The 25,049-nt window shown below is 38.5% G+C and overlaps 1 protein-coding gene across 5 annotated transcripts in view; it reads left to right on the top strand.

Moving 5' to 3' along the window:
• The window catches only part of hipk2 (homeodomain interacting protein kinase 2), a 105,368-nt gene that overhangs the window by 64,568 nt on the left and 15,751 nt on the right, over nt 1-25,049 (top strand). For 3 of the 5 annotated variants that reach the window (XM_015374732.1, XM_015374734.1, XM_015374733.1), the window contains exons 3-9: nt 7,471-7,594; nt 8,005-8,124; nt 11,046-11,132; nt 18,837-19,021; nt 19,119-19,281; nt 22,646-22,871; nt 24,407-24,528. In XM_015374732.1, coding sequence (XP_015230218.1) covers nt 7,471-7,594; nt 8,005-8,124; nt 11,046-11,132; nt 18,837-19,021; nt 19,119-19,281; nt 22,646-22,871; nt 24,407-24,528 — 1,027 coding nt within the window. The remainder of the gene's footprint in view (nt 1-7,470; nt 7,595-8,004; nt 8,125-11,045; nt 11,133-18,836; nt 19,022-19,118; nt 19,282-22,645; nt 22,872-24,406; nt 24,529-25,049) is intronic. The other 2 variants (XM_015374735.1, XM_015374736.1) reach the window with 1 other exon arrangement.

Here is a 25,049-nt window from a genome sequence, read left to right on the forward strand (position 1 = left end):
GCATGTGTATATTTATTGCACCTGTATGTTCTATTCAGTGTTCTTTTCATATGAAATTCCATGGTTATAATTATGCCTAAGTGCGCAGTATCACAACTACATGTCTGACTTTTTTTTAACAAACCAAACAGTTTGAGAATAGTTAGACAATTGAGGAAGTTATGGTTATTTCAGTACATGCGCCTTTAAAACACAATGTTACGAATGAGCGAGCTACCTGTGGAAAGATGGCCGCCACATGCGGACGTCGACCCCCATTGGCCAGCAGCGCGGACGAGACATCTAGCCTTTATTATGGATATCTATGGTCACAGCCCCTATATGAGCCTTTCAGAGTAAGCAAGAGAAGGTGTGGAAAGGAGGGTTTAGGCCAAGAAAAGACAGGAAAATGGAAGGAAAGAAGGGGGAAAATGTTGAAAAAAAAAGTTAATCGATGAGTATTTTCCCCTGATGAGAACATTTGCTCTTTGCCAAACCATCTTTTTCATGTTGTCATAACAGAGCTCTAAGCGTGTTATTTACTGTCTGTAAAGCTGTATTAAACTAAATCTTGTTTTGTATACACTCTATGTATACAAAATGACAATAAAAGTTGTCTAAGTTATTTACTGTAAAGATCTTTGCTCCCCATCTCTTTAATGAATCATGTTTGTATAAGGCCGAGTGATGGAGTTTTAATTATGGAAAGGAGAAAAATCAAACCAATAGCATGAGATTTGAATGTTGTGCATTTATTTCTATTTAGACAATGCTTAGTTCTGGGGAACTATTGGACTCCCCTCTGGACCCAGGCAAAGGGAAGGTCAGCCTGATGAATACATCCTGACACGCACACGGCCTATGATGTCAGCTATGTGCATGCTTCTGTGTGAGTGGATTTACATACGTGTGTCTCTGTGTAGGCTGTTGAACCAGCCAACCAAAGTTCAGCTTAGCACAGGGAAGACAAGCATCGGAGAGGGGAGAAATACACTGGCCTCGGCAGCCTGGTTTGATGGGGCTCTTGCCTGCAGAAGGGCAGTTAAAGTTGAATGAGATGGTAAGATTGGTTGGGCTATAGGGCCCCGCTGTGCTGGTAGAGGGGTTGTGCAAAAGGGTTGAGGTGTTGTAGTGGGTTGGGGTGGCAGAAGAAAGACCTCATTCATAAGTCGTGCCATCTCTGTCTTCCAAGGGAATTGAGACTCATCAATGACCAGGCCAGCTGGGAGGATGTCAAAATACAGACTCTCTCCCACCCTCCCTGTCCCACCCTCCCCCCTTCCTTTGTGGAGAGCTGGTGCTGTCAGTGGCAGTAGCCGAACACTGAGCCCTCTTATGCTGTTAGGTCCCCATTCAAAACCAATGAAAGCTTTTGGCTAGCCTTCGTTTACATGCTCTCTACTGTATGTTGTATGAGACATGTGTGGTCCAGATCCATGCTTTACAAACTTTGTTTGACAAATAACACCATAGTTAAATAATCTCTAATTTCTTGAACAATTATACAGATTTATGCATCTCAGTTGACAATAATATAAGAGGATATATGAACAGCATTCAAGTTCAAGCCTTCTTATCATGAGTGCTCAGTAATTATTTGTATGAAGGGCAAAGTTACAACTTTATAAAATAGGCTAATTCCGAATAGTGCAAATCAGCAAGGACATGCAAGCTAAAGAGGACGCCATGATAAGTACTGTCCAAATTGTGTTGCCAGTTAGGAAAGAGGTAGGAGGAGTAGGGATCTTGTAAATAGTTTAGCATAGGAATCTCCCAGCCTTCCTTTCTGCCGTGCTGAAGCTATACGGTTGCCAACAACCCTTTGCTTGTCAGGATGTTTAGGCACAGCCCACTGCATGCAGTTTAACAAATATACAGTATTTCTTTTTTTTTTTTTAACAACACCATGTCAGATCAAACCATCATGGCTGCCTTCCAGATAAACTTAAGCATTACTCCAATACAAAGTGCTTACCTGAACCTCTGAACACTTCAATCACAATCAATTAGTTTTCCACATGCACACAGCTGCACAAAACATCCTGTAATGAATGAGTTGCTGAAATGTGAATGAACAAAATGTGAATGAAAATGCTGTTAGCAGCTTGTGTTGCTACCCTTAGCCAAAATTTACTCCACTGTTCTGAAATTTCCAAATATGGATGATCTGTTTAATGTCGGCTATTAGTTCTATAGCAGTGTTTTTCAACCCTGGTCCTCAAGGCACCCTGCCCTGCATGTTTTAGATGTTTCCCAGCTTTCACACACCTGTTATCAATTGATAGCACATTATCAGGCTTTGCTGAACTGCAATCATCTAAATCAGGTTTGCCGAACCTCAGAAACATTCAAAACATGCAGAGCAGGGTGCCTTGAGGACCAGGATTGAAAAACACTGTTCTATTGCACAGTAAATATGTGTATCAATTTACCTTGCAAGAAATGTAAGCTTCATTTAGCATCATAGTATCTTGGACCATTCTGTCTTTTTTTGCATTGCTGAATAGGGGCAAACTGGGACAAAGTGAACGTTAAAGCACAATTGTTTTGAAATTAATTGAATAGATTATCACAAAATAGCCAATATTAGTAGGATTTGATTTTTAGTTCTTTTCTCCATCAGAACATAGAAGCCATTCACAAGCCAATGTTTTCTGTGAGCTAAAAACCTAATTGTATCTCCAAAACAAAATATTCAATTAACTCCAAAAGCTAATCTGCCTTTGGCATGCATTTATCAACACAAACAATCCCAAATGCATAAAAGGTTATGCAGTGTGTGCTTTTCTTTCAGAATGCAAGGGGAGAACAGAAAGGTACTAGGGTTAGGGGTTATTAGTAGTAGTGTTTTTCTAAGCTTAGCAGATGTGTGCACTTATCACTTCATTGCTTATCCAAGCTGGTGATAGGCCTGCATTAGCTGCAGCTTCAATAAGCTCTGCAGGCAATGGCAGAGGTGCATTGGTAGGGTTAAGTTTGCATTTGTGGTTTCATATCATGCACAACAAGGTTACTCCCTCTACCTTGCTTCCTCTCTGTTTTTGTTTTGCTAGTTTAGAGAAGGTTTCTGTAGAAAGAGGGGCATTAAAACCACCTTTAACCACAAAACCGGTGTAAAATCAAAGATGCTGCAGGCTGCTATTGATCCAAGCATTAACAACAAAAAAAGTCACCACAGGCAGCAGCAAGAGATTCAGTTTAAAGATCTGTGAGAAATTGAAATATCACCTTTATTGTTTTGAAGATCATCTGTCTCATTTGATCGTTCAAACAGCATCACCTAAAAATGCGTTTATAAAATTCGTAAGAAAAGACTTACATTGAGGTTTGTCTGGACTTCAGCTTTTTATCAAAATAATCTGATTTACTCATAAAATGGGATTTCTCTTTTTCACTGAAGCATTTATGTTGGCATAATTTGATCAGATCAGTTTTTTTAAGCATGAGTAATAAAAATCGGATAGGTTTTAGGAACTTCCTACCCCTGCAAATCAGGGACTTGGCAGGAATTTTGTATTTTTTGCCTCAAAAGACTGGTTAACTTCGTCAGGTACAGCATGCAAGAACATCTTTATACTCTCAGCATATTGCATATTGAGTTGTTGGTCTCCTTTTGATCTTATTCTCCCTTAAAAGCCTTAGGATTGATAACAAATAGCACTGAAAGAGCAGACAGTGAAAAAGAACCTTATGTCTTATTTTTCATTGTAATGTTTGTAGGTTTATACCAACATACGCATGAAGATCATTACTATTATCATACTCATATCCATTATTGTAATGAAAGAAATCTTAGTTTTGTCCAAATTCGTTTAAGATATGCAAATGATTTTGTCCAAAGAAGATTGCTTGTATTGCTGCAGCGTTGGGAAGGGATATGGTGCTTTTAAGTAAAAGAGAAAATCTCCCTTTAATAAATGATGCCTTGGACCATCTAAAAACATAAATAGTTCATACAAAAGCCCTTACTGAAAGTGGCTTTATTTTATGCCTGAAAGAAATCAGCTGAGAACCATCCAAAATTAGTAAGGTACTAAATGACCAGAACCTCCATTAAATTGCTTCTGGCTTAAGCTAGATATAATAATTTCAGCTGCCCTGCTGAGGAGACCAAACAGCTAATGGTGATAGTACAAGAACTCCAACAAACTTTAACCAGTCAAAACAGAATGGTTAAATGTTTACTTGCTTAGCATTAGCTGCTGCAGGCAGATCTCTCGTGTCAGTTCTCTGTGCATTTAGTGACAGATAAAAATGGTCAAAAGCCATCTTTGGTCAAACATAGAGTCCTACATTGGTTAAATATCCCTACTTTGCTTTCATTAATGCTGTCTGTGTTTTTCAGGTGTATGGCATGCTGCATAGTTGTAATTAGTTTTGTTAATACTTTACTATCAGATTGGTTGGGTGCAATATTTGTTTAGATATTATTTTAAGACAGAAAAAAAAGCCGATACCTCTAGTGATGGACAAGGTTTATGCTGAAAAGTATTGATTATAATGAAAATATTGCTTTATTTATCAATGGTGTTTTAATGACATCACGCTGCCATGTAAAGCTCAATGATGAACATATCTATGAATGAAATCACCCAAAAAACTGCACATGGATTCATGGACGGGTTTACAATGGATTTTTTCCTGATATAAAAAAAAAAAATGCAGACTGGAACAGATTTAAAGATTTATATTCTAGATTTTCTCGTATACGCAGCTTTTGCATGTATACATGAAGTGAAACTCCAGCCCGTCTCCTTCACTCCATCTTTTTCCCTCCCTACCTTTGGCAGATCTTGCTCTTTCTTGTCTCATCACTGCCAGGCAGTCCACCTTCTGCTTCTTTGGGAACCTTTTGACTGATGTTCCAGCTCATTGTGTATGATGTTTACTCTGTATTGGTGTGTAATGGTGCCCTGAGAAACTGTTGCCAGAGTGTCGTCTTTGGTGTTTGTTCCATTGCTGCCCTTTAGACCCCAATAACCACCTTCTGTGTCAGGAGCTCTTTAGTTTGTAAGGCATTTCTTTTTGCCTCTGCCTCTCTCGACCATAATATCCTGGCCCTTCCTGTTTTTTTACAGTTCATAATCACCTGTCCTTGTAATGTCTTCTGCCTCAATGTTTCAGCCACATATAAGGTGCCATAAAATGTGTCCAGTCGTTATTTCTCCATCACTGCTGGGCAATGAAAAGGGGGCAGAAAGGGCTGCTGTTGGAAATGTTCTTTTAAGTCTTTACAGTGTTTTTTTTATTCAATTACCTCCAACCCTTTCGCATCTCTGTAAAGTCCCATGGCGAATGCCCCCGCCATGCTCTTTTCCATGACCAAAACCCAGCAGTGTCCTAAGAAGTTGGGGGGCCGGTTACCATGGTCACGGCAATCAGGATTGTGAACTTGAAACTTTCCAAGATCCGTCTTGAGCTCCTTTGAACCGTGTGTCCTGCTGTTAATATATATTACAGATGAATGAACAGGGATTTTAGTTGATTCAGCCTAGATTAGATTTCTTTGGAGCCAAGAGACTACATCTTACCTAGAGGAAGAAAGTGTGAGACTAAGAGTGTCCCTCCTATGGCGATGACAGGCTGAGAATCTCTTAAAAGTACTTTTGTGTGAGGAATCACGTTGCTCCTGGTTATTTTAGGCATCATTGAAGATGTAAGCGTATTCATCCTTCTGACAAGACAGATAGTGTGGAGACCAAAATAAAGAACTGCTAAGATATATGAGACAATAAATCTTTGGTGAAGACAAACAATCTGAATAATCTTAGTTCCAAACAAAAGAGCAATGACAATTTCTCATTATTTCATCTATCTATTTTTTCTTGTGCTAATTCTGATGCCTAATAAATAATGAAAAAAATACCCTACAAATGACACAAAACAATACTTTGTTCTTTCTAGAGTGACACAAATTAGCTCTTAATTGTTTTGTTTTAATTTATTATTATTTTTTTTTTGAAATCTTAAAAGTGTGGTGTACATTTGTATCCAGCCCTCTTGAGTCTGTTGTTTCTAGAACCATAAAAAAAAACAAAGTTTAGTCTATTGGGATGGAAACTATTTTGTATTTGCTGTCGATATTGACTTTGTGTAGGCCATTCTAACCCATAGATGTGTTCTTGAGCTAAACCACTCTGTTGTTTCTCAAACAAGTTGTTGTTTTCAGTCTCCAGCATTTTGCATTTTTTGCATAGGTTCAGAGTAATCGGATAAGGTTCCTTGAGGATCCTTTTATGAAACTGAACCAGGTGAAACTAAAACTTTTCCACTTGAGGAGTTCTGGATAGAGCATATTGACAGATGAAAAAAATTGTTTTAATCTTAAAGGCAGAATGTTTATATTTTCTTTTTATTTTGACATAATTACTGCTTTAAGTGGGTAGCTCTATCAGTTAAAGGCATGATTTACAGTCTCTATACTCCAGTTAACGATTAAAGATAAATAAATTAGTTGATGATTATTTAAATAATCGATTAATCACAATTAATTGTTTCAGCCCTAGTTCAGAAATAGACTCCGTATCCCATTCCTTTCCAAGAAGAAAATGTCATGCTGCCTCAAGCCTTTTTTTTCTGGTCTTTATGATTCAATTTGTTAATTTATTTCATTTAAACCTCTTGGGTGTAAACAATACTCAGATTAAAATACTGCACACAGCCAATCCTAGGACATTTAAAGGCAGTTTTATGATGAATATTTTGAGTTTTATGACTTTTTAAAGAACTCTATCGGGCTTTAACATCAATCAGTCTCTCTCTCTGCTTGATAACCGCAGTTTTAAAACAGTTTTGAATAAAACGGATTGGTTGCACTCCTTTAGTTTTCACATGCTCATTTTAGGTTGTTGGGTTATTGTTATCTTGATGCCATGTGTCAGAAAGGTCCAGCAGCCTTCTTTCAGCCAGTTGACAGGCAGTGCAAAGCAACCTTCCTTCTGTCTTATATAAAAGTTTTAAGATATATAATTAGAATGAAGGGAAGTATTTTCGAGCTCGGTATCGTATGCCTTTTTACTGCTGTATCTGAGCACATCTAAGGAGCAGTGTTTGTCCAAAACAAATAAAAAAGATTTATTTAAGCTATTAGATTATAAATGATCTGTGTCTAGCAAGGCACATCCTGCTAACAACTCTGTTGAGCTTTCAAGGTTTTAGTAAAAAAATAAGCATTAGGAAAATCCAAACAAACTTCTGACGTTGCAGTTTGACTAATTTTTATGTTTCAAACTCTTCTCCATCTCCAGATATGTGGATTTTCTAATCAGCACAAGATTGCTTTGGAAACATTACTTTACCACATCACTACAGCTTCCCTCTGCATTAAACAGTATTGACTGTGGGTTATTGACAATGTTATAATGTAAAGGTGCCTTAGTGTCAAAAATGTTTGTTTGGATGGAAGTCAGTTAAATCAAATGAGAATAATTCACAGAGTTTAAAATAAAGCCATAAGGTCTCTAATTCATGTCTGTGTTCTTGTGTCTGCAGGGCTCCAGAGATCATCCTCGGCCTTCCGTTTTGTGAGGCCATCGACATGTGGTCACTGGGTTGTGTAATAGCTGAGCTGTTTCTGGGATGGCCCCTGTACCCTGGAGCCTCAGAGTACGATCAGGTAACGCCGTATAATGAAGATTATGATGATGTTATTCATTCACTTTGCAATAAAACCTTGTTTATACGCTTTTTCTGGTTCTTTATGACATTCATCATATAACCTGCGATGATTGTCGTTGAGTTTTTCTGTCTAAAGGAACAGATGCAGCAGAGCCTACTGTCTAATTAGCACAAATCCTGTGATGCATGTTGCTCTCTCCTGCCCCCATCTCTTAATGGCTTGTGGGATTGTCAGATAATGTTGCATATATCATCACATTTTATACCTCTTCAAGAGTCTTCACCATCATCCATGACAGAAATTACACTTTTAACCACCAAAAAAGCGTCTTTAACTTTTTTTTTTTTTGCTGTTCAAAGTTAAATTTAAATTGTTAAATTAAAAATGTTTGCATTTCTGTTTTGCAGATCCGGTACATCTCGCAGACGCAGGGTCTTCCTGCAGAATATCTTTTAAGTGCAGGGACAAAGACCACCCGCTTCTTCAACAGAGATCCAGACTCCACCTACCCTCTTTGGAGACTGAAGGTACACAAACAACATGTGACATGGTGGGGGTGTGACTTTGAATTTACCTATGACTTATATTGCTGTTGATTATATTGATGGATATACTTGAAAATAAAAATAAAATGCATACAAATATTGCATAAAAAAATCAATATCAGACTAATATATAGCAGTAAAAGTGGATGATAGGTAGAAAATGACCAGACATTTTTGAAATTTGTTCCAAACAACATCTGTAATATAACTATCAAAAAAGCTTTGATGTATTTATGAATTTGTTTATATATTTTTGCTGTTTCTGCCATACGTGTAAGGCATTTAGCTTATTCTTTAGTTGTATTTTGAGAGTGTAATAAGGGTAAAACAGATCTATGTGGGAGCTAAGAGGGTGCTCTAACCTCCACTCTACTATAAGCTCCATTTAGGCCACTCAATAAAATGGTTTGCTTCATCTGAACTTGTCCTCCATGCAGATAAAATTTGCACATTGAGTTTGTGACTAAAAAGAGCAATAGATACTGATCCTTCACAGCAGCACATAATGAGCTTTTTATAATGTGCTGTTTGGAGCATGTGCTTCTATGGATCCTGGAAACATACCACTGCTGACAATAAGAATAATGTAGAGTATATGGTCTTTTAGTGAGAAAAGCATGCCGTGTCTTTCAAATGTATATGTGTTCCCCTTTAATGTGTTCACATTGTGTCGCCTTACAGCTACAAACCTGATTATACTTTATTGTGATTTTTTTAATGGAGCACACCACACTAGAGTATATCTGGGTGAGAGGATTTTTATTTTTGGAATAAACTTTAGTTTTGGATTTTAAAAAAATCCTTCCTTTTTATTACTCCTAAATAAAATCCAGCCCAACCAGCCTGCTCTTCAAGACAGGCAGTGTCTAAATATAGTGCAGATGTGTGCAATGTAATCTGAGTACAAATTAAGCTGTTCTTACTTCAGAGAACACTGGAAAACAAACCGCATCATTAAGACCAAAAGATACCGCCAAAATGTAGGAGGGTGCTGGAGCTATCTGGGCCCTGGAGCTAACCAGGCTCTGGATTTTTCACTTTCCATCGCTGAAAGCTTCAGCCCCTTTTTGTTTGGCCAAACGACAGCTTGCCTAGCGCCGAGTGAGTCAGGTGGAAGGGATGGAGTTTACAGCCTCCACATGAGAAGCTCCCCTCTGCAAGTGTGTGCACCAACATTGCCAGATGCTGAATAGTTGCAACAGTGACAATTTTTGTCTCTGTGTAATCGTAAGTGCTTATAGATCAAGCTGTAGCATCTCTTCTGCTAGAACTTCTTCCATCTTGGTTGCTTTGTGTGCCTCATGGTTGCCTTCTCCTGCTTTTATATCCGGTGGACTTCAGTCTGCGTTTGAATAAATTTCTGATGCACATATCGACACAGTGATGAGGCTCCTTGTATCTAAAACTGAACCGGTTTATTGAAAGCGTCCGTTTTAAGCTCTGGCTCTAGCTCCAGCTCAGAGTAAGCTCCGCCTCCTGTGTGGTGCAAAGAGCTTATGGGAGGAAGTAGTGAAGATTAAAGCAAAAAATATATGTATCCTGAGCTTGATTAAATATTTAATCAGAGAAAAACCCTTCTTTTTTTAACCATTTAAATCGAGGAAAAGAAAGCAATTTTGGTTAAAAAAAATCATCAGAACGGGCGTGCTTCGGTGGCACAGTTATAAGTTCGCACAACCAATATGGGGAGGCCTTAGTCCTCAACGTGGTCGACCCGGGTACTTAAGCCATTTGACTCTGATGTGCTGGACCAGGGAGATACCTGAAGGTTGCAGGATAGTGGCCATATGGGACATAAGTTTGACATTGGGTTAGACCAGACATCACCAAAGTCGGCCCTCAAAGGCCGCTGTCCTGCAGGTTTTAGAGGTTTCTCTGCTTTAGCACCGCTGATTCTGATGATTGCAGTTCATCAAAAGCCTGTTAATCAACTATCAATGTAAATCAGCTGTGCTGGAGCAGGGAAACCTCTAAAACCTGCAGGACAGCGGCCCTCAAGGACCGACTTTAGGGATACCTGGGTTAGACTTATGATGAAATAATCAGTATCAACCTCAGCATTAAAATACCTGTATTGGTTGATCTCTAGTGGTGGCAGGATCATGCAGGAGGGATACTTTTTTTATTAAAAATAGTTGAAATGGCTCAATTGAGACCTGCAAAAAAGTCAGTGTGAAACACAATGCTTTAAACTCAGATGGATGTTTCGTGCCTTTTTGTTGCACTTTTTACTTGTTTCTTTCTCCTTTCTTTGCCATATTTGCAACATTTCGAAACAAGCAATGCTTTATGGTGAACATCAGGAAGAATGCCTCCTATTTAAAGTAATCGTCTTCATTGTTTGGAATGTAGCTGAACAGAGATGGATTTGTGTAACTTCCTCCTGACACCGTAGCGCTGTAACTCATCAAGGCTGTCTTACATCTGGTTTGTGTGAAATCAGGGTGTCCTTGAAACTTTTTTCAGTCTTTGATGAGTGACGGCGCAGCTTTAACTCACCCTAGCCATGTGTTTCCACCAAACACCAGCTGTTTTACATTGCTGACTAATTAGATAATAAGATACTTTGTGTTAAGTCAGGAGGTTTCTGCAGTCTGGTCAGCACAAAGACGCAGAGTGTAAATCTGCATCCGTTGTATTGATTGAATGTTTATACCTGTCTGGTTTGTGTCTATCCAGGTGCACTGATGTAAATCTGCTGTGTAGACTGCATATTGTTGTAGCATTAGCATGATATACAGTGTGACATAGTAAGCAGTCCAAACCCTCTGGCTTAGCTGTTTGATGAGGTCTTATGCACATCAACAACAAAATACTATAATGAACCAAATATAAATGGTAGATTTCCAGAGGGAGAGGTTTGACAATAGTTTCACCAAACATCTACTGCTTGTCTCTTGCAGACTCCGGAAGACCATGAGGTTGAGACGGGGATCAAGTCCAAGGAGGCTCGCAAGTATATCTTCAACTGCTTGGATGACATGGCACAGGTATGCTGTCTGCATATCAGAGCAGGAATCTTCTCTACTCAACAAGTCGAACCAGAGAAGTATTGGTTTTCTCTTGCTCTGCCGCTGATGTTGATGCTTATTGAAGAAGGAGGTTTTGGTCCAAAGTTAGTTTGATCCATTTTGTCCTGAGAATTTTACACCCATTATGTGAAATCACTTCAACTAAGCGGCTGAGGTCTGATCACTAGTTGCAGCAGACTTAAGCTTAGGCTTGGATTTTTACAGAGCTATATGAAGGCAGCTGTTTGTTGGAAGCTCCGCTCAGCTCTTCGTTTTGCTCTACGACTGCCTAATAAGTAACAGACATTGAAACTAAATGTACTGCGACTGGTTACCAGGCCTGATTCGTACAGCATGTTTCCTTATTCATGCAGCTGGGTGCAGGGCTGTGGCTGGGTCCCATCCCAGCTGTATTTCATGTAAGCATGTAATGGGAGAGGCTACTAAATGCTGTAGATGTCCTAAATCTAAGGTTTTTCAGAGACATTTTGCACATGAGGGGCAAGCCTGTACATTTTCTGTTAGTTTTTAATAGCAGGGCCTGTGTTTTTGCAGGACTTTACACCATCTGGCTGATGGGTTTATATATTACTGTGAAGTACAGACAGTGTGATGCACAGAAGTATTTTAAAATATGTAATTTCTTTCCAGAAGTACAGGGTCAGCCATCCAAATCATTGAGTTCAGTAGCTCTAGTCGCTGTCTTGATCACATGTGACTGATTCACCAACATTCATAAAATTATGGGTCGTTTTTAGAGCTCATTAATTCATGCATGATACCATCATGGGATGCTACTAGTGCTACCGACCACAGGTGCAAGAGAACACTTTCAGATCCAAGGCGGTCTCTGGACAAAAGCACAGTGGAGTAGTGTTTTCTGGGGTGATAAATCAGGCCCCTTGGTTCCCAGGAGAAAGACACTTGCCTCACTGCATTGAGCAAGTATGTAGTTTGGTGGAGGGAGTATTATGCTGTTGGACTTTTAAATTTGCAGAGTTGAGCTCAGTCCCTTAGTTTCAGTAAAAGACAGTCTTGATGCTGCAGCAAACCAAGACATTTTGGACAATAATTTGGTCCAAGTTGTGTTGAAACAGTTTGGGCAAGGCTGTGTACAATTCCAACTTATAAAACATTTGGTCCAATGCACAAAGCAAAGTCCATAGGTATGGAGTTGCTGTGAGTTTGGTAAAAAATGTTAAATGTGCTGTCTTCTCTAAAGAAAACATGCAATTAAAGATCTTTAAAAGGTTTTACCTTGAGGGAATGGAGAACACAAAGACAGGCTTGCAGAACAACAATGCTGTATTGAGTTGAAAAAGTGTATGAACATCTAAGCAGGTAGGAATGCTAACAGTTTTAGCAAAAGATGTATTTGAAAATAGAAAATGAAGATCGGAGTAACATCAGCACATTCACCTAAATTTAACACTGTGCTAATATTCATATTCTAATGCAGACCAACCGATGGCCTCTGAATGGCCAATTATGACCCGTGGCCCATAACATACCATAAAATAGCCAAGATTACAGCTGCAATTGGTTTGACGCTTGGGCAGCGACAAATAACACTAACAAACTGATGTCATTGCCACTACCATGAAACCCAGCATACCGGATGAATTGCGCTCTGGGTTGCTCGTCTCCAAGAAATATGGTTTGCTATTAAACTGGGGAGACTTTAACATTTTTTAAGTGTTCAGTGATGGACACAGCATCAAGGATGAAGAGTCAGATGATTCTTGTTAGAACTGACTGAAATCATACAGTATAGGAAAGTTGGACACAAGAAAAACAGGTTCATCCCCCAACGTCAAGGCAGGTACAGACTGCAGCTTTTAGCTAGCTCTAACAGTTCAGTTAATGAAACCATCACTGATTGGCTGTAGTGCTACGTGACGGTGACAGGAGTTGTGTTGCGTCAAAAGCCTGTGTTTGCATATTAATGTGCATAAGCTCGACATTTCACCGGTTGCTTGGTTCGAGGAGAGAAGCATTTATTGCCTCATCGTACTAGTTCCATAGGAATTAAAGGAGAGGGAACGACGTAACGTAGAGTCTAAGATGATGATCTCTCAAGTGCTGCCTAGTTATTTAGTCAGGTCTTTTTAGATGTTTTTTTAACTGAATATAATTCGTTATGCACATCTTTTTATTGCCGTTTTATGCTTTTTATTGAAAAGCTGCCCTGTAAAGGTCAGTAAAAGCTCTGATGTGCCTTTAGATGGTGTGGAGAAGGAAAAAAACTCGAGTGTTTTAAATTTTTGATGTATAAAGATCTCTCAGATTTGTAGGATTAGGGGGATTTTACCATCACGCTACCATGCTGGCTCAGGACCTGAGTGTCGTTCAACATTGTATATAAATCCCCCTTTGCCTGATTTTACTAGGAGATTTTGGTTTCAGTGGTGACTGAAATACCTTTTTTATCCCAGCTCTCCTAAAATGTCATCACCACGCTCTGTGATTGAGCTGCTGATAACCGCATGCCAAGAAAAGGTTTGGCCAAGTGAATTTCCTCTACTGGTGGATGTTCATCTTGATTACAGCCAAACAACGGCCCCTGGAAAACCATCCATACGAATACCCAACACATGTTGCTGCTTAAATGATGGAGACAATTACGATGGCTCGACAGTGCCCAGGGCCACTGTCAGACCAGTCTGGAGTAACATGTGGTCAACTGGGACAAGATGGTATCACTTCCTGGAATTGTTGAATTTAATGTGCTCATACACACACCAGGCAAACGGTTTAATGAAGCCAACCTGTGCAGGCATGATATCCCCAGGGTCATCTATGTCGTTTGTGCTTCTAGTTCTGCATCTTGTCTTTCTTTTTTGCAATACGGCTCGGGTTTCTACAAAAAAAAAACATAGATGAGGTATAATGCATAGCTGCACAGGCTTAATTTGGAAGAAACAGGGCCTGTTTTACCGCGTCTCCCTACCCTGACCACATAAACAAGTCAGCATTGTGGACATCTGTGCCTCTGTGTATAATGGATGATATAGCTGAAGGCCCTCCAAGGCTGAGGGGCGAGGTGCCAGGAAGAGATAATGAACCTCCTTTTAGTCGTGGTAAATGTGTGGAGGCTTCAGTCACGAGTAGATCTAATTGAAGGGAAATAAGACACCAGCTTACAGTAAATGCAGGATTGCTCGAGGTGTCTGGTGAAGAGTGAAGGAAAGCTGGAAATGCTCGTAAACATCCACTGTGATATGCATTCCATCAATAATTTTAGTGATAAGACTGAAGGCATGACAGGAGGAGCCTCATGGTCTCCGCCTTACACAAGTATTCAACTTTAATTTATTTTATTGGGATCTTATTTGATAGATCAACACAAATGAGGTGCTGTTTGTCTAGTGGAAGGAAACTGATCCATGGTTTATGCTTCAGTGGGTCGTTATGATTATGTCTGCGTCAGCTTTGCCTGGCTGCAAATCTGCTTTACTAAAGGAGAAAATCTATTTTTAAGTATTGCCATAGATCTTCAATTGGATTTAGGTCTGGACTTTGACTGAGCCATTCTTTTATATCTCTGGATGTATCTTTAGAGGTCTCTTACAAACTTGAACAGGTTTTCCTCCCAGATTGTCCAGCATTTAGCTCCATCTATTATTTCCTACTGGAGCAACGTTTGTCACATAATGATACTATCTATGTTTCACCATGGGGATAAAGGATTCAAGATTTCTTCCAAATCTGTGTAATTTCTCCACACTAAAGCTTTTTTCCGTCAATAAAGACCAGATTGGTGGAGACACGGTTGTTCTGTCAACAGATTCTTAGAGCTGTAGTGGGGTGTTTGAAAAGCTGTCATAGGTTAGCCAGAGAAAACTGTCACCACACCATGATGCTGCCACCACCATATTTTATTTCATCCATCGTGGATTAATAGTAGGATTCATAGCCTAAATGTTGAGTTTCAGCCTGACTTAAGAACCTTATTTCAGATGTTCCTCTCCCGTTGCACTTGTGTTTGCATCTGGTGGACATCCATGTTTTGATTGGTTTGCATTTGCTTCTTTCTCTCTCTGTGTTCAGATGATGGATTTATCTGAAGTATACTTTATCTTGTTTTGAGTGCTTTGATTGTTTTTTTTTTAAGATGTGAAATGTCTAGCTTTTCTGTTTTAAAAAAAAATCAGCATATAAGATTTTTTCTTTACTAATCTCTATTCATTTATTATTTTTTTAGACGTATATTTGCACACTTCCCCGAAGTCATTTCCCTGTAGAATACATTATGATTATTTCTTACCTCATTCCACAGATTATTTCTCTATCAAAGCTAGGGAAGAAGGCAAACAAAGAAGTATGGGTGCTAAAGCTCAATAGCTTGCATGAAGATAGGAGCTTGAATCAGATTTGCCGTGTTGACTGGCAGCACATCTGATAGACCCTGGAGCAGGCTCACAGATAAGCGCTGCGTCTTTATGAAAAACAAGGCTGCTTCCACCGGCAGAGCAGTCACAATAAACAAGGCTGCCTGTCTGTTGCCACAGTCCTGGTCCTCGCTCTGCCTGACAGCCTGCTCGCTCCCTGGCCGCCCGAGTTGCTGCATCGTGACCTTGGTCCCCTTTTCTTCATACCACACCAGACACGACAACACTAAAAAAAAGCCTTCAGAATCAGAATTAGTGCCTTAAATACCAAATCAATCTTTGCTTATGTGTCTTGGTTAAAGCAGAAATGGGTTGCCTTGCCAAGTATTTAACCACTGCCTGGGCCACAGTGTTTATTACAGCTGAAGCAGCTTGATGTTTCAAGACAGCTTCCCAGAATTTCCTCAGAACAAATTTACATTAAGATGCCGTGTCAGCTTTTTCAGAGCTGCTCACAAACTGATGTCCTGTGTGGAAAGCCTTTTTACTGACAGCCAGTGGCTGTGTTTATCGAGTTCCTCCTTTTTGTTTGTTTTTACATCTTTGGAGGAGATAATATTCTCATTGGAGGTTTCAGGACATTTTTTTTCATCTGCTGCTATGAATATCAGTGCAAATGTTTATAATCCCACTGAAGTACAAGGTTATCGCTCAGCTCTGAGACCCCTTAATTTATGAGACCTTCTGTTTATTATTAGACTCCTTCTAGGGGAAATTATGTGGTCGAGATCTTTCTGATATCATGAATCATGCATTTAGGAAATGTATGAATCTAGAGATAATAGATATTTTGAGGCCAATTTATGTTTACAGATTTTATAAAATGCTGACCTCCAGATACTGATTTTAGAACTGACATCAAGAGTTATTGATGGTAAAAAAAAAAATGTTTTAGCCTACAGTACTTAAATATTAAACCATCTTCATTAATAAACTGAAAGGATATCTCCATTACACCTTAGTAAAACAGATTCAAGTTCTTTTTTGCTTGGGTAAAAATGTAATGTCGAAGATCACAAGATATTCAGCCTTTTTTATCTATTTGAAATGAGTAAAATCTGCTTCAAACTCTTTTAGGTAAAAGGAAAATTCCCTTAACTTAGCTTTAGGTAATCAGGCATGCTACAGGGGACCGTATTCTTAATATTCCTTTGTAGTCTGCGCACCTCCAACTTTCTGTACGAGGTAGAATCCTGTGATCAGCAAAATACTCAGATGACTCTGAAGTTGTTGTACAGGGAGTTGGTGAAGTGTTTTGTGACATGGTGACAGTCATCTGATCCTAAATGTTAAAAAAACAAGGGAGAGGATAGTACTGTAGATTTTAGAACAAACAGGAAAATGTCAAAATGCTATTACCATCATGGAAGGAAAAGCTGAGGTAGTGGAGGAGGATAAATACCTCAGTCTTTACATGTTTAACAGACTCCATGAGAGACACAAATATAAAGGTATTTATGAGAAGATAGAGCAGAATTAAATTTTTGAGCTGAGTTAAGGTCATTCTGCTTTTTCAGCAAGATGCATAATAGCTTCTATACATCTGTGGGGAGTGCCACCTCTTCAGCCATCATCTGTTGGGATAGCAGAATCAGAGCAAATGGCTTTGAGAAATTTAACTAACTAATAAAGAAAGCTGCCTCTTTTCTGGAAACTCCTCTAGAAAGCCTGGAGCTAATTTTACCAAGAAGAATTCTCCATAAAATCAAGGACAACAGTGAGCATCCTTTTCAGATCACTGTGAAACACCAACTGAATGTCTTCTGACAAAGCCTCCAGATCCAGTGTAAGGCAGACCTCTATAGAAGATACTATCACCCAAAGCTATACAACAAATCCTACAGAAGTCAAAAAATCCTACAGAACAACATCTAATTAAAAAAAGCTGTTATTTAACTAAATTTAGCTGAAAGTAACTCTGTTGTCATCGTTATTTGCATTTCGACCACAGTTGGGGTTACAAACATCTACAGTTAAACATTTATTTGGTTATTAAACTGAAACATAATTATACAAAGTAGGCTTCTTAAGTGTCTTTAGCACCTTATATTATAGGAGTAAATAGTCAATGCAGTTATTTTAGCTAAGACTAGTACCTATGAGTATTTAATGTTGTCTTACAAAGATTATTAATGTTTCCCAATTGATAAATGCTCCATGACAGGAGAAAATGTAACCCTTTAAAAGGAACAATCAGAGTAGCCATTGCTTACTCCATTAAACTTCCTGTTATGTGTCAATGCACACTTTTTAAAGCCTAATTGACCAACTGACATTTCCTTTCTATAGCTTATGATGTATTTTCTGATTAATCTGAGTTCAATTTAAACATCTTACCCATACTTAGTAAAGCTGATTAAGTTTCCATTCCTCAGCAAAAACTTTCAAACCAAAGGTGGTTTCTGTGACATGACCCCTTAGCATCCACATGGTATAATGATATAATCAAAAGACAGGTTAAACAATGTTAATTTAGTTTTAATAGATTATCGATGATCCGGCTCAACATCTCTAAAACTGGCTGATTCTGGTCATCAAATGATTTCTGCATTTAACGATAACATTTGGAAGAACGTGTCTACAGTTTAGGTACACCTTTATGCAGATGATGCCTTAGTTTACTAAGCAGATTGTTCTCTGAGGTGGGCTAGTATTGTTTTTTTAAGATTGTTTCCACATCAGAAATAGTGCTGGACATTTTTAGCCCAGGTTGACACCTTATTGAGAATACCAATCATATAATCCTACAAATACTTAGGTGTTTAGGTGGATGATATTTAGCAGCAGCTTCCTTTCTTACCTCTTTTGTTCATTCTTGATTTTGCTTTTTTATCTGTATGCCTCAGCACTTTTCTGTCTGTATTATAGGTATTATTAACTAATTGTATTTTTTTTTGTACTGAATGCATCATTGTTTAGTTTATACTTGGGTCTCTTGGTCATTATTAGGCTTAATGGGGAAACAGCATTGGTTTACATTGGATTTTAACTATGCTAGGTAAACATTATTCTCATTTGAGTGGGTTCTTAACAACATAAAAAGACTTTATCTGATTTGTGCTCCTCTTTTGTCTCAGTGGGTGAGTTTGAACCTTTTCTAAATGTGTCTGTTGCAACTATTCTTCTATTTTTGTATTTTAATGCTAATGTTAAAGCTTTATTTGTTTATTTGAATGCTAACGGTAAATGTTAAGCTTGTACATTATAACTTGAAAGCCTGTACTTCCTGGTTTAAAAGGACTAAATAAAATAAACCTCGGTAATAAAGTGTGTGTTTGCTTTCTGTTTTAAGGTAAACATGACATCGGATCTTGAGGGGAGCGACATGCTGGCAGAAAAGGCTGACCGGAGGGAGTTCATCGACCTGTTGACCAAGATGCTAACCATTGACGCTGACAAGAGGATCACCCCCATCGAAACACTTAACCACCCCTTCGTTACCATGTCACATCTCCTTGATTTCCCTCACAGCACACAGTATGTGCTTCAAAGACCCTTTTATGTCTCTTGATACCACTTCTGCTGTTTAAGTCACATTGGTTTACTACTGTTTTCCCATCTCCCGTCTTTGCAGTGTAAAGTCATGCTTCCAAAACATGGAGATCTGCAAACGTCGTGTCAACATGTATGATACAGTCAACCAGAGCAAAACGCCCTTTATCACCCATGTGGCCCCCAGCACCTCCACCAACCTCACCATGACCTTCAACAACCAGCTGAACACTGTGCACAGTCAGGTGAGAGTGAAAAGTTATGTCTCTGTGGAGTCGGATCGATGGTTAGAAATGTGCTCAATGGTTGCCTTTTGTTGTCTTTTCTCTCTTTAAGGTTTTACTTACATTAGCACAGCGCCCTCCAAAAGGCTGTCAGTTGAAATTTATTTTTAATGAATCCGCAGAGAAAAAAAAACATATTTTAAAGGATTTGGAAAAACAAAAGTGAGAGATCTTATCTTTCCCCGATATTACACTCCATATTTTACCGCCTTAGAGTTATTTCACATTTGTGAAGCAAAAGGAAAGCAAAACAAGTTTTTAAAAAAAAATTCCAAGAAAGATATCGGAATAGTTTGTCGTACATACGGTTGTGCTTGAAAGTTTACAGACCCTACCATTAAAGGAAATAATAAATTCACACTACTAATGTAATTTATTTATTAATGTGTACATATATACTGTATATTCCAAATCTATATCATGATTTCCATTTTTTTTTATTATTATTATTTCTTTTGTTAATTTATTTTTTTTTTTTACTGCCAGCTGATTTTTTCTGTCTTTAATGGAAGGGTGTGTAAACATTCCAGCCCAGCTGTATATATTCAGCCCCTACACTGAGAGTCAGTTGCCCACAGTTGGACTTAGGGTTATGAAAGTAAAAACATGTTCTTTGTTGATCTGTCACATAAAATGCATTGCAGTTTGTGGTTGTATGCGACTCAAAATTATTTAAAACAAAATCAGATCAAAGGCAACAAGCTGTATATGTGTTTAGTCAGAAGTTTGTTAACTTTACTGCCAGAAATGAGCTCTTTCTGCTCTCATTATGTTTTTATTAATCTATTCCCCCTGTTTGCCATTTTTCTAGTATAGCCTCTCTTTCTGATTTGGTGCATGGATATCTTTGTCCCCAGAATTTGTGTCTGTGGCTCAGGGCCTGTGGGATTGTGATAAAGTGCTGATCACACACATGACAAGCCCCACTTCCTGCTTGCCCAGCATCCTTGGGCTTTCAGGGCCTTAAGAGCCCCTTCACCAGGCTTCCTCTCGCCGCTGTCTCCTCTTCTTCCCTCCCGTTTCTCTGGCTTGAGCCTGTGGTGCTTTACCACTTTGTTTCCACATAGTCTGTGAATCCAAACTGCTGACTTTTGGCTTGTGCAGGAATCAGAGAGTGTCTTGTTACACTGTTTACCACACTGTGCATAGTTACAAATCCTACTCACTCCCATCTATCACCGCACCAGAAAACAGGATTCGGCCCCGCCAGCTTGAATGAGCTTGCATGGAATTACATGCAACCAAAAAAGAAAAAGAAAAAAAGGAGTCATCCTGCTTTTGATTTAAATGAATTTCCTCCTGCTTGTCTTTTCTGCGTCTGGCTCTCTGGGCAGTTAACTAGAATGGTTACCGATTTATTAATCTCAAATCATTTCTCTCTTTTTCCTGCTTCCGCCTGTTTTTAATGTCACATAGAGATATCCATTATGACTCCTCTTCCTAATTTTCATCCCTCTCACTAAAGAGAGTAAACAAAAAGCGAAAGCACAGTCCATGTATTATGATTCTGCTCTTATGCACACCTAATGCAAACATATGTCCCTTGGTAGCACATCTTAGCTTAAAAATAAATAAACACGTATGTTTTCTTTTTTACCCTAACCTTATTCCTCCACACTAATGCGTAAGGTGTGAAGAAGTTATCTAAAATTAGATAATTATGCAATATCACTTGGATAAAAAAGACTTCCTGTCAGACGTGGATGATTTAGAAACTGGGTAGGAAACATGCTGCATGTGATCTACAAAATGTGCAATTCCATTTAACACTGCTTGTGTATCAGTTTAAAGTGCAGAATAAATATAACTTAGCCTTAAGCTACATTTTTAAATCCTGGTCACATTTAAGTTGGAATTCTGCTTCCCTGAGGTTTGTGAATAAAACGGGGATTAAACTTTTACACAAACATATTATTAGCATATTTTGTCCACTTTGGCATTCATCTGATGACCTGTTTCAACAGATGTTTTTTTCCAGGTGGATTGAGAAAACAATATGGAACTTCAGTGATGTTTATACCCAATTATTTGCTGTAAAAAATTTCAAACTTCCAAATCAGAAACCATCTGGAATGATTCTGGCTTCATATTTGACACTTTTTTGCTGTCAAAATTAGTCAAGTTTATTTAAATCCAGTAGTTTTCTGACATGAACACACATTTCAAATTGGGTTGAGGTGAAGCTATTTCAGATGTTTATTATAAACCAGCTTTATCTATTATAAAACCCAAATAGATCTACTTTTAGGACAATTGAACCTCAGGATTCCAAGCTTTATGCCCTAACCACTAGGCCACCACCCCTTATTCCCTTGAATATCCAAATGTTTTTTGTCACCTAGTTTGGGGGCAAAAGTATCCCTGGTAGCATGTTTTTGCCCCCACCTTGACTGAGGCAAATCAGCTGACCATGTCAGGGTTCAGGGATGTTAACCTTTAGTTTATTCTGGTGTTAAATTGGCTTCCCTTTCCTGTATCTTACAGTGTCAGCTTCACACATGCTCTTTTCTTGGTTTCTCTTGAATGTGTTAATTGATTTGAAGATGGTTTGAGTAGGATGATTGAAATGTAGACACAAATGGATGCTCTAACAGGTTTATGACGCCCGGCATGCTGTACATGTACATCCAGTCTAGAAAAATTCGCTTTTATCTTAAATGGATAAAAAACGAAAAACATCTTAACTTTATCCCCAAACTTAAAAATAATGCATATTTAACTTATTTAAAGAAAACCTACCACTTCTGATAAAAGCAGTGTTCAGATATTGAGACAGAAGTAACCAAGAATTTTGTAGATTTCTCAAATGCCCTTAGTTTCCCTGCAACATGATTTTATGAAAGATGAGCATGCATGTTTTTGATCCTGAGTGAATAATTTGGTCCTTGTTTTCATTATTTGATTAATTTTATGTTGATATTTTTGCTCGCCCCTTTGGGGATGTATGAAATATTTTCTATTCTGTTTTCTTCCAATTCCATAAGAGAAGAATTTCAATATGTGCAACAAATTCTTGCTTTTTACAATCATTTGACTTACATCTTTAAATAAAAGCAGCATGTTTGCATGCACTGTAATATAACCCATCGTCGATGAGTTATTATTCATCCAACTGTGACATTGATTACATTTCCATTCTTTTTTCTTTCCTCATCTTATTAGCCAAATCAGCACTTTGCATATTTTGAAACTATTCAGATTCATCTCCCACTCCCAACATTCTTCCTTTGGATTTCTTTTTTATTATCTCCCAAACCACCTCCCTGTCATCTCCATCAGTACCTCCACCTTCATGACTTTTATTTTGGTCCCACCATTCCTTTAGGCCACCAACCTGGCTCCCTCCTCCACCAACAATGCCACCCTTTCCTTTGCAAGTCCCGATGTCTCCATACTAAACTACCAATCTGCACTCTACCAGCCTTCTGCTGCGTCCATGGCGGCTGTGACCCAAAGGAGCATGCCCCTGCAGCCCGGTGCGCCGCAGCTCTGCGCCGCTCGGCCTGACCCCTTCCAGCAGGCTCTCATAGTGTGCCCACCAGGATTCCAAGGTAAGAAGGCCCTAAAAAATGATATTTATCAGTACTAACAGATGGATTAAGAGAATTTGAAAAGCTGTTTAAAGATATTTAATTCAGATCTTCAAAAACGTAAACATATATATTTTTGTTAAGCTTACATTTTTTGAACCTAAGTAAATACATAAATTCCAGGAATATCATTTGATTGTTTAACATACCGTATAACACTGATTAAAACCATGCCTGAATCATTTTTAAAACAAATTACTGAACTCTACAAACAGTATAAACAACTGGGAACTAAAGTCCATGTAGAATCAAGAAAACCTTTAAATAGAAAAATTTGTTCATCATCATCATCATCATCATCATTCTTGTCTGGACCTAAAGATATTAAAAATAGATCACAAATAAGTCTGTTAACTCTGGCATTACTGGATTATGCAGCTGGACGATGATCTTAAGGAAAACTGCTCTTATACATATAAATTTAAAATATATATATTTATAATCCCACCAAGCAAAAATAGGTTGAAAAGAGATGATTTACGTCTAAACAACGTCTATATTTGGTTGAAAAGTGAAAAAAGTTTCAGATAGTTGATTTGCAATGTCTTTTCGACGTCTTTTATTGGACTAAAATGGGACAATCAGACCGACCAAACACAGACAAGATTAAGCCTAAAAAAACAAGAACGTTTAAATGAAATCTGGTGTTTGTGGGGACAGATTTTGGAGTGGCATAGGCATATGCCTTACGTAAATCTGATTAAGATGTTGTTATATGTTGTGATAGTTATCACTGAAAATCCCTCAAAAGTAAAAAAAATTGTTATTTTGTTTGGGGCCCACGTTAGACTAGGCAGATTTTTCCCTCAAAAAATTAAGTCATCATTTGAAAACTGCATTTTATACTAATTAAAACATTGAGGTGTAAAAAAAAAAAAAAAAACGAGTAAAATTAAATAAAGTATATAAGGAAGTAAATCATTTCACAACATCGTGTTTCAAACATTTAGTTCAATACATTTTCAGTATCTCTACACACACATGTGCAAGACTGCTGATTTGAGAGTCATCCATCAACCAGTCACTGACACCATCCAATAGAAGAATAATGTCATAATTAATGAACTGGCAGTTCCGAGTGCAGAACCCAAGCAGATTAATGGAAAGTTCAGCAGAGGAAAAAATTGTGTTAGAAAAAGGTTTCAGAAGAAACACAGATGACCGCAGCCTGCAGAGGACTGCAGAGCTACGCACCTTCAAGAGTTTTGAGGTTCACGCAGAGTAAATATTTGATGAGAATGAATTTTATTGGCTCTGAGTCATAGTTCCCAAAGGTAACTGTGTCAAGATCAGAATTAACACTCTAAACACTGCTTGTAAATTAACATATTTTTTAATTACACTTCTATTTATTTTTATTTTATTGATTAATTTTATGAACTCTATGAGTTGTAATCATGAATTTTGGGATACTGTATATTTATGTTAGGAAGGTATTCTTTGATTCCCTGTTATGCAAAATGATAATTTTTCAAATGTCTTTGACATATGCACAGGTTTGCAGGCATCCCCTTCCAAGCACACCAGTTACTCTGTGAGGATGGAGAATGCTGTTCCTATAGTGACGCAGGCCCCCGGTGCCCAGCCTCTGCAGATTCAACCTGGCCTCCTCACACAGGTAGGAAAAAACTCAGCTGCTTCAGATTTAAGCGTTAACAACTTTTGCGGGTCAGGTATACCTCCAGACTTTGAACTTCATGACATCCAGACAAATTCAGTTCTAGTTTCCTTATTTTTTCCACAAGAGCAGGATCTGTGCATGAGGAATGGAAATCACTCCATGCTGAGGACACTGCCCCTGCCGGTTGCTGTTTTATTCTTGAGTGCATTTAGGCCAACTTCTCTGTGCATTACAACCCCCCATGGCCCTAGCTATCCTGAATGCAGGCTGCCACGCTCTGATGCTTTCAGATGCAGCAGCTCCTCACACTAGAAAGGTCTTGAAAGCTCATCGGGGGCCAGAGTTTTAGCTGCTGATATACTCTGGCTGCACGTTGCTGAAAGTGACTGTGCATCACACCCTCTTGCACACACAAGTGTAGAAAACTTCCATTGCCACTCTGGATCTCTCTCCCTATGGAAATTTCCACGCAGGCTTTAAATATCTGTGAGAATCCTGGGAGTTTGAATGGTTCCCTT

This window comes from Cyprinodon variegatus, unplaced genomic scaffold (assembly GCF_000732505.1).
Source record: "Cyprinodon variegatus isolate N-32 unplaced genomic scaffold, C_variegatus-1.0 Scaffold108, whole genome shotgun sequence".
NCBI classification, from domain to species: domain Eukaryota; kingdom Metazoa; phylum Chordata; class Actinopteri; order Cyprinodontiformes; family Cyprinodontidae; genus Cyprinodon; species Cyprinodon variegatus.